Source organism: Protomyctophum parallelum (genome assembly GCF_964188405.1).
Source record: "Protomyctophum parallelum genome assembly, chromosome: 3".
Lineage (NCBI taxonomy): Eukaryota > Metazoa > Chordata > Actinopteri > Myctophiformes > Myctophidae > Protomyctophum > Protomyctophum parallelum.
The window spans coordinates 24,222,345-24,241,967 of NC_139698.1; the positions used below are offsets into that span (position 1 = coordinate 24,222,345).

The window sequence follows — 19,623 nt, forward strand, 5'->3', positions numbered from 1 at the left end:
GTACCAGGGTCTGTGTGGGGGGGATGCGTGGCACTGACCTGTGATCAGTGGCTGTACCAGGGTCTGCGCGGGGGGTGCGATGGCCGTGAAGCCCAGCGTTGCCAATGACGACGGGATGTACGCCTGCTGGGTGGGAGGGGAGGAGCCTGTGGTCGTGGAGACCATCGACAGTGTGGACGGGACCCCCGGCGTGGACTGGACGTAAGTGATCCTGGGACGGAAAAGATAGCTCATGTTACCAAGTGTCATGTATTCCATTCCACATATTTCGGTCTAAATGGGTTCAACTCTCTCTAGACATAGTAAAATGGACCTGATTGCAACTTCACATGGAACACCAAGGGACCCATTTCTGTCAGTGCCTTTCCCCTTATCCCTATAGTTCAAATAGCCAATCTACAAGCTCACAACATGTCGATGTAGATTGGCTAGTTGAACCATTTTTAAATGTTTTTCAAAATAGTAGAACATCGGGAAAATAGTAAATACGTTTAGGGATAAGGGGTGGGCACAAGATAGGGCCCCATATCTCCATATCTCTTCACCAGAAAATAGCAAATCTTGTAGATTGCTTTTCTGGGGTTAAATGAGATCTGGAAAACGTATACGTCAATTTGAGCAAATGATACACTATAATAATATAGCTCTGATCCTCTACTTTCATATCAATACAAATAATAAAACTTTTTATTATTGTGTTCGGCCAGAGCTTAATAATTATTTCACTGCCCGCTAGGTGGTAGCATAAGCACAGCTCAAGCCTTGCCAGCCATTGACTCCCATTGTTAAAGTTTAATTTCCGGGTTATCAGAGAGGTGGGGGCTAGTGTTGTGACTGTGAGCAGTGATCGTTAGCATTAGCTCATACCCCTTAGCTCTCGTCAGAAACGGTAACATGTCCGGAGCGATGTCACAAATTATTTACGACCATCGGATGCACGACGGTCATCATAGGGTTTTCTTTTTTCTTTTTATGTATTTTTTATCCCACGATTTTGTAACCCATTTTTCACCCCTGTGTCAATCATCTAATGTGATCCTGGGCTCTACACACCCTCCGCCAACCTGGGGAGAGCAACGGACTTAACTCATGCTTCCTTCATGCTTGAGTGTCCAAGTTGCTCCTTTACACCTGACAGGGGGGAGTTTCCCTGGTTGGACGTAGCGCGTGGAAGGAACACGTTATTCCAACCAGTTCCTTTCCCCTCCATCAGGCGCCCCGGCTGGCCAGGGGGAGGCAGTTTAGAGACCAGGATTACTGCATGTTTTTGTGAGGGTACCTACCCTAGGGGACACGGGGAGAACATGCAAACTCCACACAGAAAGGCCCTTTCGCCAACCCCGCCTCGGGTATGGGCACTGATGACGTGGAGGAGGAAACACGCCGCCAGCACCCACAGCGCCCCGAGCGGGAATCGAACCCAGGACCTTCTAGCTGTGAGGCGACAGCACTACCGTGCCCCTTCATAGTGTTTTCTGAAAAACCCTGTGTTTCTATTTCAGTCGTTCTCAAACATTTTCATGTCAAGGACCCCCAAAAATATATGTAATTGGCCGCCGACCTCCATCTGAAAATATATTGTTCCAGGGACCCCCCAGAAGCAAAGATTTGAGTTAAAAATGTTCGCTCTGAAAGAATATATATATATATATATTCAAAGATTTGTGCCACATTTTCACGGTTTTTCAAAAATAGCAGACCTACAAGCTCGTAGCGCGCCACGCGGTGGCGCACTATGAGCTTGTAGATCTGCTATTTTTCAATAGCTAAATTATAACATGTTTAAAACAGCAAAAGGGGTTCCCAATGGGTTAATGGAGATAAATGGAGCCTGGATGTAAAAATCCCATAGCTGGTAAGGACGGAGGCTCTCCAAAGCAACCGGAGCAATGCTAAAAGGGTAAATTGACGCCGCTTTCATCTATGGAGTATACGGTTGTCTAGGAACATGTACGTAGCTGGCACCTGCCGTACCCTAGCCTAGGTGGTACGATTATAATCGTAGATAGCAGAGAAGGAATTAAGCTACAGTACTCCATGTGAGGGGCATTGGATGGGGTGTTATTGTATACAGTCGCATTTAATGGCATTGCAGTGAAGCCAAAGCCGTTTTTTGGGGGGGGTTTTAAGGTTCCACTCTAAACACAATAAAAACGAGAGAGGAACAGAAAGAGGAGAGGAGATGAAAAGGGAGATGACATTTCAGTAATGGGAAATGTCAAATGAGATGCGGCACTGGCGACAGGAAGCGGTGAGGGACAATAATGAACCAGAATGAGGGGTGTAAGAGAGACACACACACACAGAATGCTGCAGTGGGGGTCAGTGGGTGAGCACGACTAGCTCCATCTGTTTGTGTGTGTGTGTGTGTGTGTGTGTGTGGGGAGCTGAGAGGTGTTATCTATGTGGGCAGCATGACTAACACTAAACACCCACAGCACTGTTTTTTTTTTCTTTTAATGTTATATTTTTTATGGAGGGACAGACAGTAGGCTGACAGGAAATGGAGAGAGAGATGGGGGGAAGACATGTCGTAAAGGCCGTCGGGATCGGGAGTCGAACCCGCGGCACACTGCCAGGCTGGATTACCAGCCAAGGTGCCTGAACCGCTGGGCCACGGCCCAGGCCCGCACTGGGCTTCTTGCTGCCTTCTCTCTCTGTACCACTACTCTGGATTTTGGGACCCCCTAGACTTCCAACGTTAATGATATGCATTTGGTCGTTGTTAACTAAAAACAAATATTAAACCTGTATACAGGAGGGGCCTCAAAAATAAAATCACTCGGGTGATAAAGGGTGGGCCGAGCGTCTATGCCAACACAATTGGCCCGTGTTGGTGGGAGGGAACTGGTCATTGTGGCACCGGTCAGCAGGGAGTAGGAGGATGAAGGCCCTACTACGTCCCGTCCTCCCTCTAAATTGTTTTATTTTTAAGAAAAATATATATAATATATCTGCAAGCCATAAAAGAAATATGCACAATAAGCCATAGAAACACTGATGACCAAACTTCGCTGGTTGGAGACTGGAGATGACGTTGCTTTTTTTGTTACACTGATTGACGGAAGGGGTCGTCAGCCAACCATGAATTAGCAGGGTACACTCCAGACTCTTCCGCACAACGAATGGAAATGCGATTTCAAGGGGGAGTGGTTAACCAGGTTAACCAGAAGTGGACAATTCATACAATCATATAATTGGGAGATGTAAAGGTCAGAGGTCCTTTGATGAATGACTGTGAGCTTCAGTTCTTGACCGTTTCCCATGACCCTCTCTACCAAATTGCAGAATTGTGTGGAAAGCGACAGCACAGAAACTGCTAGAACTGCAAAAAAGTGTCGGAGAGAGAAACAACGGTAGGAAAACAATAGGGTCCTTCAGCCCTTCGGGCTCGGCCCCAATTATCAGATCTACAAGCGCTGTGAGCCTTGAAGATCTGGTATTTTTGATTTGCCAACGCTAAAGTCTAAAATAGACACAGATGCTTTCACGGTTAATTCTAAGACAAAGACATTAAAACGAAATGTGGGCCCACGCAAGTGTTTTCTATGCAAAAAGGAATGCAAGGTGGTAAGCCAAGCAAAACGCCATTAGTGAGTAAAAGAAAGACAATAAAGTCCTGCGGATGAAAGCGCCCGTTTCTGCCAGATAACAGCCTTGATGGAAAGCGTGTATGAATGACTTAGAACGACGCTGACAATGATGGATTGCACTGCTGAGACCCGAGGTATCCCACTGTGTCTGTGCGATGAATGAGCCGAGCTTGATTTATACATACAATAACGGTGTGTGTGTGTGTGTGTGTGTGTGTGTGTGTGTGTGTGTGTGTGTGTGTGTGTGTGTGACAGTCACCTGGTTTGTGCAGGGGGCAGCAGCATGGCCTGTGAGGGGGCCGTCGCAGGGGCCACGACCGCCGCCGCTCCCACGGTAACGGGGTAGGGGCCGGCGGGGTGCACCGCCCCTCCCTGAGGCAGCTGGGATTGGACGACAGGCATGGGAGCGATCTGGATGATCTGGAGACACGGAAAAACACAAAAACGTACAATCCTAAACCTTAGGATCCCAAATATAACAAAATGTTCCAACGTGAAACATGGGGAAAAAGAGATGTAGTCTGCACACTGTTTAGCAGCTCCTAAGGTAGTTTATTTAAAGTGGAATTTCTTCCTACCCCTTTTTTTTTTTACAAAAGTAAGTTGATATGTATATTGACCAATTATTTTTTATTAAAAAATAAATAAAGATATACAGTAGGTCCTTTAAGAAAAGCGTAGGAGGGGTCTACGGTCAGCACACGTAGAACAGGAAGAGTGCAGCAACAACACTTCATGGACTAACCTGTCATATCATCTAGAACAGATGTAAACAAAAAACACAAACCAATTGTGCGATTGAATAGGAGTTCTAGGACCCACATGGACGGTAAATCCGCTAATTTGTTTTGGAACGCTCTGCATATTTTTCCATTTGGGGTCGAAACATTGTCATCCTAACTTAACCCATTCTGGACGGGAACCCCTTTTGGTGTTTTAAGCATTGTTATACTTTAGCTATTGAAAAATAGCAGATCTACAAGCTCATAGATCTGCTATTGTTGAAAGATCGTGAAAGTGTGGTGCAAATCTTTGAATGTATACTCTTTCAGAGCAAAAGTTATAAAGTTATATAATGAAGCATTGTCATTGCACGGGTGACAGGCAAGGCAGCTGTCTAAATATATATTATCTGGGAGAGAGAGTGAGAAACAAGGCACAAAGTAACACTAACAACATTGCTTTTGTCATATAATAGTTGTCAGAAACCTTTGTGTTGTCATGACACTGCTATGTTGGCTAGTAGTAGAGAGTAAGTAAATACGAGCACATCCTCCGCTCACTCCACTGGCTCCCTGTCTCATTCCGGACTGAAGACAAGATGTCCCTGCTAACCCACCAGTGCACCAGTCCTCCCCCCCCCCCCACTACCTCAAGGACCATGTCATCATTCAATCCTCAACCCGCTCCCTCCGCTCCTCAAACACCAACCTCCTCAAACCCATAAAGACTAACCTGTGCACCATGGGTGACCGGGCCTTCTGCTCAGTCGCCCGCAAAATGTGGAACGCTCTCCCCGCCCACCTGAGAGCCCCACAGTCGGTCGACACTTTCAAGAGGACTAAAAACTTTTATTTTCTGTAAAGTGATGGAGGGACCTGAACGGTATGGCCAGCCCCTCCCTGCATATCCCAATGGTCAATGCCCAAGTGCAAGTTCAGATTCATTGGTCCGACCACTAATGAGAAAATCACACCCGTGTGAAGTGAGGGGCGCTCTTATTACTCAGCCAATCGAATCATCGCTATGGGAGTGCTCAGCCAATCAAATCATTGCTATTATTCACACAAACACACAAAGCTGGGCATAGGAGCGGCTAGCGCCACCTCAAAACATGGATGGACAGATTGACAAGAGTTTTGTAATAGTAGAACATAAAATAAATCTCCATCTAGCCATCCGTCCTTTACATCGTGGTACTTTAACAGTGCTTTAACAGCTATACAATATAAAGCAAGCGACAGAGAAATAAAGTGAATATACGAGTTAACTAAAAGAGACATGTGACTGACCTTGCTTCCTGCCTGACCTCCATTCTGGACAGGAAGTGGCGGAGACACGATGGGGAACTGCTGGGCCAGTGGTGCAGTCCTAACTGTTGCCATGGGAACCAGCATTTTACCCTGCAGGACCGGGGACTGTGTGTGGACTGAGAGAGAGACACAGAGAGAGAGAATGAGAGAGAGAGAGAGAGAGAGACAGGTGATGGTCGTTATTGATGCTCATTAATACATCAAGGAAGGCAATTATGTTTCTGCACTGTCAAATAGGTCTACATCTATCCTAAGCTGCCATCAAAGAAAACCTTTTTTTACATGTTAACTCGAGCTAAGTTTAAACATGAAAGCATGTTTCCAGTTTCCAAATTAAGTAATTTCACATGAAAAGTAATGCTACTTTTGCAATGTAGTTAAATAAAAATTGTGAAAAAAGCTTGGGGGGGGGGGGGGGGGGAAGAAAAACGGTCATTTGTCTAGAAAATGATTGTTGAAAATATCGTGAAAAATCTTATCGTGAACCTCATATCGTGATACGTATCGTGAGTTGAGTGTATCGTTACATGCTTCATTTTCACATAATGTGGATTTAGCCATCCTAACCATCAGGAGCAGTGGATGCAGGGCTTAAAGCCCCAAAAAATCCCAAGACTGAAAAAGATTTTTTGCAAATCTGCAGTGATCTCATTAAATGACCCCTATGAAATCCTCAGGACTGAAATCAGTCCCCAGGACTGAGAACTTTAAGCCCTGTGGATGCCATTGAATATTGTCTGGCATTATTATCCCGATAATAGTGAAGCTAAAAAGCAGATTTAAAAGATTAAACACATTGTTCATTCCATGTTCTGCATGTTAAAAAAAAGAGCTCACCTCTGGCTCCTGGGTTGACCATGCCCACCATTGGATTGGCGGCATATCCTGCCAGCGAGCCCGGTGCCGCCTGCTTCCCATTGGCCAGGGGCATGTGCGTGGGCGGAGCCGTGGGCAGGTTGAAGACACTGGTTGGCTGGCTGAGCTGCTGCAGGGGGGAGGGGCTCTTGGGGTGGGGCATCGTGGGCAGGATGTACTGGACCTGCGTTATGGCCTTGCCCCCCCCGGGGCCCGCCGCCAGGGAGTGGGCCCCGGGGAGGAACTGGGGCTGCAGCAGGGACAGAGGCAGGGGCCCGTTGGTGTAGCTGTGGGGGGCCGGCACCGGGCCGGCGTGAGGCTGAGAGGAAGGGCTTATGAGCTGGACAGCGGCGGGGTGGTGTTGGCCGGGGAACGCCCCGCCCAACACCAGACTGGCCACCACTCCTCCGGAGCCCGCGCCCGCCACCATGGGACCGGGCGAGTAGGATGAGGAGTAGTACCCGCCGCCACCGCCCCCGAGGACCACGGCCCCGCTCCCCGCGCCCGAGCCCACCATCAGGGGCTTCCTGTCCAGCAGCGACGGCGGCTGCGGGCTGTACGAGGTGCCCGCGTCTCGGGGTTTACTGGCGATGGGGACGGGCGTGCTGATGACCGGCCGCACCACGTTGGTGACCACGGTGGAGGCCACCCGGAGCGCGCCCTGCATGCCCAGGACGGGGTTCAGGCCCAGGGCGGCGGCGCCCGGCGAGCTGGAGATCACCGACTGGCCCGGCGAGGAGGAGAACGAGAGAGAGAGGGAGGCCACTCCTCCTCCTCCTCCTCCACCACCACCTCCTCCTCCTCCATCTCCCCCAAAGCCGTCCTTACCTTCTCCCTCGCCTCCCCCCTTCCTGCGACGCTCCAGGAACCCTCCCCCACCTCCTCCTCCTCTGCCTTCATCGTAGCGCTTGCCGGTGCTGTAGGAGGAGAGTGAGACGCTCCTGCCGTGAGGGGTGGGGTGGTGGGAGGAGGAGGTGGAGGATGAGGAACAGATGACTGGAGCAAAGACTCGCTGGAAAAAAGAGAGAAGAAACTGAATTCTAATTACATTTGCATAGCTCATGGTTTCCTCCGGAGTATGTTTAGATAGAATAAGCTTCTATTCGTACGTCTACAATGTTACAAATTAGCAGGACTCAAAGGCCCAACATTCCTGTTAATCCAACAACATGAGACAAGTGACATTTAACGGAGAGCAAAACGTAATCCAAGACCTGGAACGCATCTGTGTCACGTTATAGCTTTTTAACCACTTTTAATCATTATTTTAAACTGTAGCTGTTGAGAAATAGCAGATCTACAAGCTCATAGCTTGAGCTTGTAGATCTGGTATTTTTTTAAATTTGTGAAAATGTGTGCAACAGTGTTGTTTTTGGCAGGCATTTTTTAGATTTAGTCAGTCTTAGTCTTTTGGAAAAATGCTTAATTAGTTTTAGTCAGTCTTAGTCATTTGGAAAAATGCTTAATTAGTCTTAGTCAGTCTTAGTCATTTGGAAAAATGCTTAATTAGTCTTAGTCAGTCTTAGTCATTTGGAAAAATGCTTAATTAGTCTTAGTCAGTCTTAGTCCTTTCTATCCTTGATAGTTTTAGTCGACGGAAACTCCTACGGGTTTTAGCCAGTTTTAGTCATTTTAGTAAAAGGTTTTAGTCCATTTTTAGTCAAAATTTTAAAATAAAATGTATATAGCTACAGGTATAAATACATTGGCATTGGAATCAAGGTTGACAGGTTGTCATTGTCATTTGAAGCTATATGATTCCCTGCTTTCATATGACATGAAAAGAAAATACAATGGCAGTCCCTCAGTCAAATGGTCACAAATATACCGGTATATAACTTCAACTGAGAGTTCAGATGCAAATAATAACATAAAAATAAAATGTATGATAGACCGGTTGATTACCGGTATATATTTCATATACCGGTAATATCTAGGGATGCACCGAAAGGGAAATTCTTGGCCGAAACCGAATACCGAATATAGGAAACAGTTGGCCGAAAACCGAATACCGAATAGCCGAATACATCTTTGTTGTAAAGCTACCTGATAATGGCAAAAGACATGATTATGGCAAAACCCAACTTAAATAATAAACACTTATGCGTCCATTAAAAAAAATCTAATTAATTGGAGGCTTTGTGATTAATTAATCTCAATTAATCACATTTTAATCGCATATCAATAGGCCTATTTGACCTGAACAGTGAGCTTTTTTTTCTACATAAGCATAGGCAATAAAACAAGTAGTAATAATAATAGTGATAATAATATTATTTATATAATGCTTCTCTGAGTACTTAAAGACACTTTTCAAGGAGAACATGAGAAAACAAATTAAAAAAACTTTATTAGAGAAAAACTAAGACTATGGAATAAAATTAATTAAAGTGGAATGAGATAGCAATATTCCAGAGGTGGGTTTGAATTTATAGGTGGTGGTCTCTGAGTTTTGGTGCATTTGTGCATTTTGACAGGTCTGCCTGCTGTGGACAGTGAAACCCTGAGCATTAAACACAGGCAGACGCAACGATAGTCTATCATTCATTGTTAAAGCTCCAAATGATATTCTCATTCGTCTGTGTCTGCCCGTGTAAACGCAGCAGCGAGTTTGAGGGATTGGGGAACGGATGGAAAGTACATAGTGTTATTAAGGCGGACTCCTTCTAACTATATGGAAGAAACTAACGTTAGCTCCCATGCTAGCAGTAGCTTCCCTCGTCAGACAACACAACACCACCACAGATCGGGTGGTGTGAGTCTGTCGCTGGACTCGCTGCCTGCTGATGCAACAGATGCATAGTTAAAGAGCGTTATAAGCATGCGCCCTTCCTGCGTTGTAAGTAGCAGATCTACAAGTTATCTACCCGTCGCAATGCACAGCGCTTTGGGCTTGTACATCTGTGATTTTCCCGCAGTTCAGTTGAATTATATCGATTCACAACTTTAGGACCCCTACAAACTTTGTTCGTCAATCCACTAACATTTTCGTCTAGCCTCGTCTTGTCAATGATAACACACACACGTCTCGTCATCGTCATCAAACAGAGCTACGGTATTTAGCTCGTCAGCGTCAGTCTTGTCCCGAATTATTTTAGTGTCGTTCGTTTTAGTCCGTCTTAGTCCTGGAAAAAGGGGCGTTGACGTTGTCATTTACGTTATCGTCAGTCCTGACGAAAACAACACTGGTGTGCAAATCTTTGAATATATATATATGTATATATATTCTTTCACAGCGAACGTTTTAAACTCAAAGCTTTGCTTCTGGGGGTCCCTGGAACAACATATTTTAAGGGTGTTGGCAGCCAAAACGCATATAATTTTGGGGATCCTTGACATGATAAGGTTTGAGAACCACTGACAAAGAAAACAGGGTTTTTCTGAAACCTGAACTGAACGGCGAGACTAATATACCGGTAGACATATTTGGCGATGACCTTTCAGATCATCCTTGGATAATAAAGGTGGAGGCATAACAAACACGAGACAGGAGCGATGCACGAGAGGGTCAGAGGAAAGGTTGTCGGGTACCTTGCGGTTGCTCTCGTCCCCGGAGCCGTTGTCGCTGTCGCTGTCGGTCACTCTCTCCTTACACTTCAGGTCTATGGAGCTGCTGGGATAAGGATCCTCTGTGGAAGGACAGTCACAGACATCCTGATACATCTACTCCAGTGGTTTTCAACCCCATTCACATCAAGGCCCATTATTTGTTCGGCATCTGAGACACGGACCACCATTTGATGAGATTTAGCCTCTCGGCCCCCGAAACTAAAGAATATTTTGGAGGATGTTGGATAAGATTTTGTCCACAATAAGACGCAATAGGCAAAACGTCAATATAAATAACAATTCTTCTACATTCTGTAATTGTGTAGACTTCTTGTAAATTAAGTAATGCACATGTTTAACACAAATGTAACTCTTGAGAGCGTAAAATGAAACCAAATATAAGGGTCCATTTGGTTACCAACATCATTTAGCTGGGGGGGGGGGGGGGGGACCACCTAGAATGTGCCTTGCATGGTTTCCTCCACCATCGGTGTATCAATGTGTGTGAGAATGGGTGAATGTAATACACAATATAAATGCACCATTTACAACAGAGATATCTCCCCGACAACAACAACGTTGTGATGGTTGAGTTTATGAAGGGAATTTTCAAAATGGCACATAAGAAAAGACACGATGAAAAAAAGCAAAGAGACAACTGAAGTGACTCACCGATGACATCATCATCTCCCTCCTCCTCACAGATGACCATGCGCTCCTCGTCGCTGGTCATGTCCTCGCTGACCCCCCGCTGGGAGCGAGACAGGGGCGGGGCGCGACCCGCAAACTGTCCCCCTCCGTCCCCACACATCTGAGGAGACAATGAGGACTAGGATTATAGACTGTGAAGTGAAACGTTCTAAACTCTAGTTGTCCTTAACCCATTTAGGCCTGACGTCGAAAAAATAAATAAAAGTCTTCTGAAAGAATATATATTCAAAGATTTGTGCTGCATTTTCACGATTAAAAAAAATAGCAGACCTACAAGCTCGTAGTGCGCCACTCGGTGGCGCGCTATGAACTTGTAGATCTGCTATTTTTCAATAGCTAAAGTATAACATAATGCAACACCAAAAGGGGTTAAATTCTTAAAATTGATATTTTATTGGAGAGGTTATGATCGAAGAATACCAAAGTTCAGCAGCATATTCCTTTGTCTGTTTCAAAGCACCTTTTGAAAACAAATCACCGGATGTGTGGATTTCTAAATTTAGTATACCAACCAAGTTATGTAATTCCTTTTTAAGATTTATTTTTGGCATTGTTATGCTTTATTTCAGATACAGTGAGACGCAAGAAAAAATAGCCCTGGGCAGATTTGTCTGGCTGGCATGTTTTAATTAAATTTCACTCACCCCAAAGTTGCGGGTGACCAATCAGAGCCCATTATTCAAAGATTTTTCTTATTTTTTTTGCTGTTTTGCTTTGAATCCATTTGTAGCAGACCCTTGAAAATGAATCATCCACACCCAAGTTCCAGGCTAATATCTACACAGTGACATTAGTCTGGCCTGCCACGCCAGACTAAATGTATAGCAGATGTAGAAGCCTACAGCACGAACTGAGCTTGTAGAATGTAAATCTAAAATGTAGAGCCAATGCAAAAAAAATCTAAAATGAAACAGATTCTTTCCTTGTTTGAATTGGTTAACGTCTCTGCAATATGATTTTTTTTTCAACATTTTCTATCGTGATAAAGAACAACAACGTCTCTAAATGTTATGATAAATTGACAAAACGGTGGACCCTCTTGTAAACAAGTGAAATGCTTTATGGTGTCGTCCACTCACAGTTCAACAGTTTTTGTATGGAGTTGTGCTTGAAATGTAGTCATTCTGCAAACTGTTAACAGTTTGACTCCATAAAACGCGTAACCCGCATATTAATCAAATATTCTACGCTGCCGAGATTGTTTTATTACCTTTAGAGCATACGCTGAATTATTATTTGTTATGAACGATCGCACCACCCGCCATCTTGGTACGCCGCAAGACCGCCCCCACAAGACCCTCCTCCATGAGGCGTTGTACCCCGTTCATTTGCATTGGCCTCAATTTCCCAGAAGCCCTAGCAGCCCACAGCATGTGTTGATTTCCGGTTTCGTCATCATAACATGAAGGTCTCGTCTCCAGCTCCATGGCAAAGACGGAGTTTCTTTATAATTATTACAATACAGCGGATTAAACACATAAAGCAAAAGGCGGGAATGTCGTAGTAAGCGCCATCGAACCCTGGATTAACAATTAGCGGCCGTCAAACTGTTTTAATAAATACTTCAATCAATCAAAACGATTATCGACCCATCCCCAGCTGGCCATGTCCAACATATGGACTGGTTTGCAGCAGACAGTGTTGAGTGTGTCAATCAGTGGACTAGATGAGAATACGAGGCACACAAAACCTCCCTGTGGCACTTGACTTAGGAAGCCTTTACCGGCTTATGCAAACAGGGCAAAAAAATTACACTGCAAGGATTATGTAGTCATGGATACCAGACCCTTATCAGTACTGGAGAATACAAGCTTTGCTGTTTTCTGGTTCAGACCCCATCTCCCCCCCCCCCCCCCCGCGCCCCCCTATCTGTCATATTTATTGCTTTATGTTCAATTATATAAGGCACTGTTTTTTTGTGTTGCATCTGCTTCTAAGAAGATACTTCCGAGACACTTTTATGATGTTAAATGCATTCATTGAAAATACCTTGTACAATTTATGCACATTCCCTGGCATCCCTAGTTGTGTTTCGCTGCAGCCAAAACACACTGTACCGTCACACCGCTGCATTTAAAAGCAAAAAACCAGTGTCTTCTTACCTGTGCCAGCTCTGCCAGGGCCTGCGTGTTGCCCCGGTCGCCGCGCTCCAGGCTGTGCATGGCGCTCTGGGAGAACGCCCGCGGGCGGGCCGGCTGCACCACGTGGCCGTCCCCTGCGCTCCGTTCAGATACGCCCGCCAGGCCTGCCACCACTCCCTTCAGCTCCACTGAATGGGGCTCTGTCGCAAAGAACACAGGTAAGACACTCTAGATGACAGCACACCGAGGATTGAGGAATCCCACATCTGTGAATATGGGGTGGGTGGGTGGGTGCATGCGTGTGTGTGTGTGCGTGCGTGCGTGCGTGCGTGCGTGCGTGCGTGCATGCGTGCGTGCGTGCGTCTCTGCGTTAGACCTGGCAACAGTGGAAACTAACCTGCGTTTATTGGCATGCGTTTGTGTGAGTGAGTTTACAGGTGGGAGTTGAATATGTTCGGCACTGGCCTGTGGTTTCCTGGAGTTAGTGTTGTGTGTGTGTATTGGTGGGTACCATGTGGGAGTTGTGGTGTTCCCGGTGAGACTGACCTGTGGTCTCTGACATGCTCCTCTCTCGGATGTCCTTGCCTCCGGGGACACCGCGGCCGTCAGAGACGGACTTCTTCCTGTCTTTGTTGCACCACTTCCAGTCTGGGTGGGCCTTGAAGTGAGCCTCCTTCACCTGGGAACGGGAGAGGGGGAGATTAAAGGACGAGGGGAGAGAGGGGAGGGGGTTTGTGAGATCGTGGCACATCTGGTTGGCAGAGCATCATGCTCTTTCAAACACTGGAGAGTACCAGGTGAGTACCAGGTGACTGCACATTTCACCAAGTCAACGAAGGAGAGTACCAGGTGACTGCACATTTCACCATGTTAACCATGTGAAACCATATTCTGCTGCCAACAGAAGCTCTACGAGTGATGTTAGCTTTTGGTTCGGCTGTGATCCTTACGGAGATACGGTTTAGAGTGCAAAAAGGAGGCGGGGGGGTAGTATAGACCCCTGGGTGGAGGACTCTGGTCAAACGTTTATGGGGTTTAAGTGATCAGATTATGACGATAGAAGATCATTCTAATCATTTATGCTTTGTAGCGCGTCCGTTCCGTGTCTCTGATGCATATTATTCCAAAAGGATCGACACATAGGCTGGTGTGAGTGTGTGTGTGCGGTCGGTCCTGGACTTACTTTGTTTGTATGCATCTTTTCTTGTGTAATGCTCAACACAGGACACTATTTTACAACGTATTCTTTATTTTATAATTTAGGTGCCATTTGTATGTATAAAGTTGTCAAATTTGGGATTTTAATTGCTTGTTAATCACTGCAATTTTGTTAAAAATGATAAATTGTACCCGAGATGCATAAAATTTCTCATCCACGGGACCACCTGTGAGTCCTGGGATGCATTCAATTGAAACCCTACTTAGTGCTTACGTTACACCACACGTTAGACCAACCAACCAAGAGGGAGAATACAAGTCAGTGTCTTTTAAGACCTCTGAGACTTTTACGCTACATTTACTCTAAGTGTATTAAAGATTTTTAGGGTCTGAATTTAGAAAACACATTTTAAGACCTTTTCAGAACCTGTACCAAACACCCTGGAGTACTTACAGGTCATTTACCAAGGGTAACCTTGGTGGCAGTGTCAGTTTTCCACTGGCCTCCGAGCTAAAGTGGCTCACATCCCATGTTATTTTATGTATATGTTATGCATCTTAGTTCTATGCTCTACACAGAACACATTCCAGTGTTTCCAAAACGGTTGAGTTGAGGCTGTATTGACCTACAGCCAGTAAGACCAGTTCAGGTAAATATTCAATTTCACGCCTGCAATGAGACCAACCTTTGATGCATTTAACAGGTTCCAATGCTATGACGAGAACAAAACATCAAAGCATAAGCAGAGGGGGTGATATTCTAAAGAGACTAGCCCAAAGAGAAATGCAGTGGATATACACACTCAATACTATGACACCCAATGGACTGAATGATGACTATAGCTTAAAATGCTTTCTGGGTTAAGATTGGCTTTAATGCCTGGATGTGTAACTGAGATATATACTATGCCTCAAAATGTTTATTCAAATCAGTTTGTGATTGGACCCTGTTGATTGACTTGAGATTTCAGATGTAGGTGAACTCTGACCCTTTTTGTATAAATTGACTTGAATTCACTTGATGTGAATGCTCTGATGAACACGTAAGCGTTCCTTTTTGGTGTGTGCCAATAAAGAAATGGAAATGTGAGTACTTTGTCCCCCGCTTGTTTAATTTTTGGATGTGCTACCTTTTTGTATTTTTTTAAATTCCTATTTTTTGATGTATACTTGATTTGGGTTTGGCACTCCACTGAAAGCCATTGCTGATGCGCAACCTCTCTCATTTATCAAAGCATAAGGTTTTTGTTATCCCTATGCCAACATACACTAGGGGGGTCAGTGATTTTGACGGTTAACTAGCAAAGTACAGCGTGATTGTTTTCGGTCCTGATCCAGTTGTTGAGCATGTATCTACCTGGAAGGCGAGGTCGTGGTACTTCTGCTTCTCCTTGGGCCCCAGAGCGTACCACCACTCGCCCAGGATCTTGCTGACCGTGCGGTTGTCCTGGTTGGGGTGCCGCTGGTGCACCAACGCTCGATGGCGTTTACTGAAGATCATGAACGCATTCATCGGACGCCGGATGTGGTCTTTCTCCCTCTGGGGCAGAGGGGAAGAGAGAGAGAGAGAGAGAGAGAGAGAGAGAGAGAGCGGATGACGTTCTCATGTTCTGGACTGCATCATTCCACCGTTCATTTAATGGCATATAATCGGATCCCGTGTTCCACTTATGTCCCTTGGTGTAGTTTTTCTTAGCATCAAGTCTTGTGAGCAGTTATTACATCATAAGCCATGCTGTAAATCAGATTTAGCTATTTTGAGACAATAAAGTTGTGATAAGAGTCGATAAAAGAGCAAGACAAGAGATTCAGAAAAGGAAATGGATGAAATTGTTGGGGGTGGTGGGGGGTACAAGGGATCCTGGCAGTACCTTCCCAGGGCTGTTCTTGTCCCCGTCTTTGGGTAGTGCACTGAGGGACTGGGTGCGCCTCTTGACTGGCGGTATAGAGAGAGGCGGGTCAGGTAAGACTCCAGGGAGGAACCTGTGGAGAAGGAAAAAACACAAAATCTTTTGTTTGATATAATGGGCACTTTTCGGCAGCCTGCTTCTCTCAGCATTGTGTTCTACAGTGATGTAAATAGCTTTTCAATGTAATGAGTCCCGGGATGCAGGGATGGTCTTTTAGATGAGTCCCAGGGACATTTTATGAGTCCCACTTCGACGACGTTAGGAGTCATATTTTGCCATTTTTACAAATTGCAGCATTTAAACTCCCATTTCATTTTATATGGTTATTTATAATGTGGTTGTCAGAAGAAATTATTATTATAACTAAAGCTAGCTAAATAAACTAGAATAAAAGAAATAGTACAGTAATGCATCCCGTGGTCGTTGTTTTATTGCGTCCCTTAACTATAAACTGCGTTTTGGGATGCAAAATGCACCCTATTTTAATCTCTGGTTCTATGAGAGAGATGTGCTTGGATAATTGAGAGGGGAGGCCCAGGAGAGATGGCTCCGTCCGGCCATATTTTCATTGTCATGGTAGGCCAGAAATGGCCACATGTGGCTCCAATGACGTGTTAACATCAACTCTCTGTCTCTATCAGCACTACTTAGAATATTATGCAAATCAATTTTCATCTCACTTCTCTCACCATCTTGTGAAACATACAAGGCGCTTGCCCGTACAACATCATTCTCTCTGATCGATAGTGTATATACTGTAGTGTATGTACAGTACACTTTATATCTTTTATCATTTGTCAGATTGTCTATGTGTACATGCATACAACAACACCAAGCCACGTTCCCTTTACATGTAAATGCAAATGTGAGGAGACTCAAGTTGATTCCGAGCGGCCGAGAAATCCTCCGCGTTTCATTTGGGGAGTGTTTATCCCATTCAGGGCGGGAACCCCTTTTGGTGTTAGCGTTATGTCACGCTTTAGCTATTGAAAAATAGCAGATCTACAAGCTCATAGCGCGGGTCTGCTATTTTTTGAAAATTCGAAAAACGACTGACATAGAAACATAGCTTTTTCAGAAAACTGTCAGGATGTAGAAGACCTTTTTTTTAATCTGATCTCAGGTCAGAATGGGTTATATAAGAGCTGGCAGTCTATCAAAAGTGTAGAGACACACGGAGCACGAGGAGTTCATCTCCCTGCGAGGTACATCAGCAGAATCGACAGACAGCCGCATCCATTTCAATGGCTGCCTTTCATATGGGCACATAAAGCCCAGAGAGATGGAATGCTTTTGTTCCCATCTCTGCTTTGTTCTGGCACTAGAGCTTGGTCTGCCCAAATTAGCAGCTAGGATAACCAGAAAAATAAATGAAAATAAATAAAAAATAAATAAAACACACCCACGTATGATGACACGCCGGGCAGAAACCTTATTATGCCCAATTGCCCCATCTCCTGTAAATGCAACCTCACAGACAGGGTCCACGACATTTACATATACTTTTGGCAAAACTTTTCAAAAATTCACAAAAATCAAAATAGTTTACCTACAAGCTCACGTTGCATCGCGATACGTCGTGAGCTTGTAGATCAACACTTTTTGAGTGGTGCAACCACTCCAAGGAACAGCAATGTCCGTGTCCGCCTATGTGTTCACCTATGTATGTGTTCACCTATGTATGAGCACGAGTATGACTATTAGTACCAGTAGGGGCGCTGTTGTGCAGAAACAGAGAGAGAGATAGAGCTGTACAGTTGCCTGCTAATGAGAGAGAGAGAGAGAGAGAGAGGAGAGGGGGAGAGGGGAGTTGCACCACTCAGTTCACACGGGTGTGATTTTCCACTATTCATCGTACAGCAAGGTATATACGTGGTTAAATAAGTCTGACAACAACAACATGGTATGGCACCACACTTTAACACGCACAATGCACAGCAGACAGCAGATATTCACTCTTACGGGTCATCGACGTCACTCTCCGTCTCGCTGTCGGGCCTCTCTCTCTCCGCCTCCCCTTTCTCCCTCTCCGGGGGAAGCTCATCGATGGAGGGGGTGGGGGGGTGCGTCGGACGCCCCGGCCTCTCCGCGGCAGGGGGGGCCTCCATACACTCCTGTGGCATCGCAGGCAGCCCCTGAGACTCTGAGGGTGGAACAGAACACATAGATAATTGTGCTGGTAAATTGGTGAATTTACCAGCCCCCTGCGACCCGACTACGGATAAGCGGTTGAAGATGGATGGACTTTCGACCATCGGACCCACACAGACCCGTTGCAAAGAAGATATTTTGTTAGATATTATATTGTTATAACTATTATAAGATATCACTTATTTACCCAAAAATGAACCGGAAGCTAATTCGCCTAATTTAGCAGGCACCTAGGCCGGTAATTGAGCCTGACGGTGTGACTGTACCCTATCAATAAAAGGCAAAAAACTATTCTGGTAGAGGATTTCTCCCTGTCAGATTTCTGTCAGTCTAAACAAAGCATAACATCCATGTAGTGAAGTTGATACAGTTAGTTAGTTGCTGGCTGCGAGAGTGAGGTCTAGCCAAACACCAACTCGGGATTTTGATTTGTTGATATGAGACACCAGCAAGTCTTCTCACTTGTGCTTAACATCCATCTCCAGAACAATGCAGTGCTCACTGGTCACAGCCCTATGTCTAATTTGCCTTTATTGGCCCAGACAACTGGAGTGTAGGTTGTGTGGGGTACAGATGTGAGGGCTTTGGCAGGACAGATATGGGGTGCATGTGTATCCTCCTAATCTGAGAAAGTTGAAACACTACATTTAATTAGAAAGCACTTTTTAAATAAAGGATAACTGTGATCAAGGGTTGTAATGCATGAAAAAGGATAGAACTACACCGTCTCTCAGTCAAAAAACACGTAGGCACACTCAATGTACCTGTCTTGAGGCTGGCCGCTTGGTTGATTGGCTGCTGGCCCTCTCCTGGCTGAGCGGAGGCATCTGATTGGGTGGGCGCCAGGAAAGGGACCAATGAATGCCACGGAAACACTGGAACTGACCGGGGCTCCACATTGGTCCACACTGCAGAGGAAGCACAGTACATTTTCTTTATTGACAACCCAGAACTGCTATCTAACCTCCATTACTTAATTAGCCTACTACAGGATGCTCTGATTCAGTAAAATCCAGGCTCTCTCCTCCATTTCAGATAACCAAGAGGCTGCTTCCTTATTTATGGTGGGGTGAGGCTGTAATAAGTACTATTCTCCTGGCAAAAACAACAAAACACATTTCTCCTCCACTAACGCCAATTATGTGGTTTTCAGCTGGCTTATTGGCTATAATGGCGATTCACATCAAACGGCATCAATTCTCCATTAGAAAGTATTCTTTGCAACCCTGTCAGAGTATCTTGCGACCTACTTCTGGGTTCTCTCCTGACTATTGAGGAACAATTGTATTAATTTATTGTGAAAGATAGCCTTGTCAGCTAGGAAACAATAAACCCTTGTATGAGTCTGTGGAGAGATGGGATCCAAAAATATATATAAGCCAAATGAGTCCTTGACTTGCCCCAGTGTGTAGGTGAGTGTGGGCACATCACTGTTACCACACACACAGGCTGAAACAGCACACCTATAGCTAGCCACTGATTCTGACTCAGAATAAACAGAAACCATGAAAACAGGGAAGATGGTTGCATCATTTCTAAGCAACTGTTTCTTTGACAATGTATTACCAATTGGTGTATAACC

At 45.2% G+C, this 19,623-nt stretch overlaps 1 protein-coding gene across 1 annotated transcript in view; it reads right to left on the bottom strand.

Annotated features, from left to right (window-relative positions):
* cicb (capicua transcriptional repressor b) overlaps window positions 1-19,623 on the bottom strand; it is a 70,354-nt gene that overhangs the window by 12,176 nt on the left and 38,555 nt on the right. Inside the window, exons 3-14 of the mRNA XM_083760415.1 lie at window positions 18,806-18,949; window positions 17,853-18,033; window positions 15,852-15,963; window positions 15,338-15,520; window positions 13,369-13,501; window positions 12,844-13,022; window positions 10,703-10,841; window positions 10,013-10,110; window positions 6,464-7,493; window positions 5,606-5,742; window positions 3,853-4,013; window positions 39-211 (exon numbers count right to left, since the gene is read on the bottom strand). Coding sequence (XP_083616541.1) covers window positions 39-211; window positions 3,853-4,013; window positions 5,606-5,742; window positions 6,464-7,493; window positions 10,013-10,110; window positions 10,703-10,841; window positions 12,844-13,022; window positions 13,369-13,501; window positions 15,338-15,520; window positions 15,852-15,963; window positions 17,853-18,033; window positions 18,806-18,949 — 2,670 coding nt within the window. The remainder of the gene's footprint in view (window positions 1-38; window positions 212-3,852; window positions 4,014-5,605; window positions 5,743-6,463; window positions 7,494-10,012; window positions 10,111-10,702; window positions 10,842-12,843; window positions 13,023-13,368; window positions 13,502-15,337; window positions 15,521-15,851; window positions 15,964-17,852; window positions 18,034-18,805; window positions 18,950-19,623) is intronic.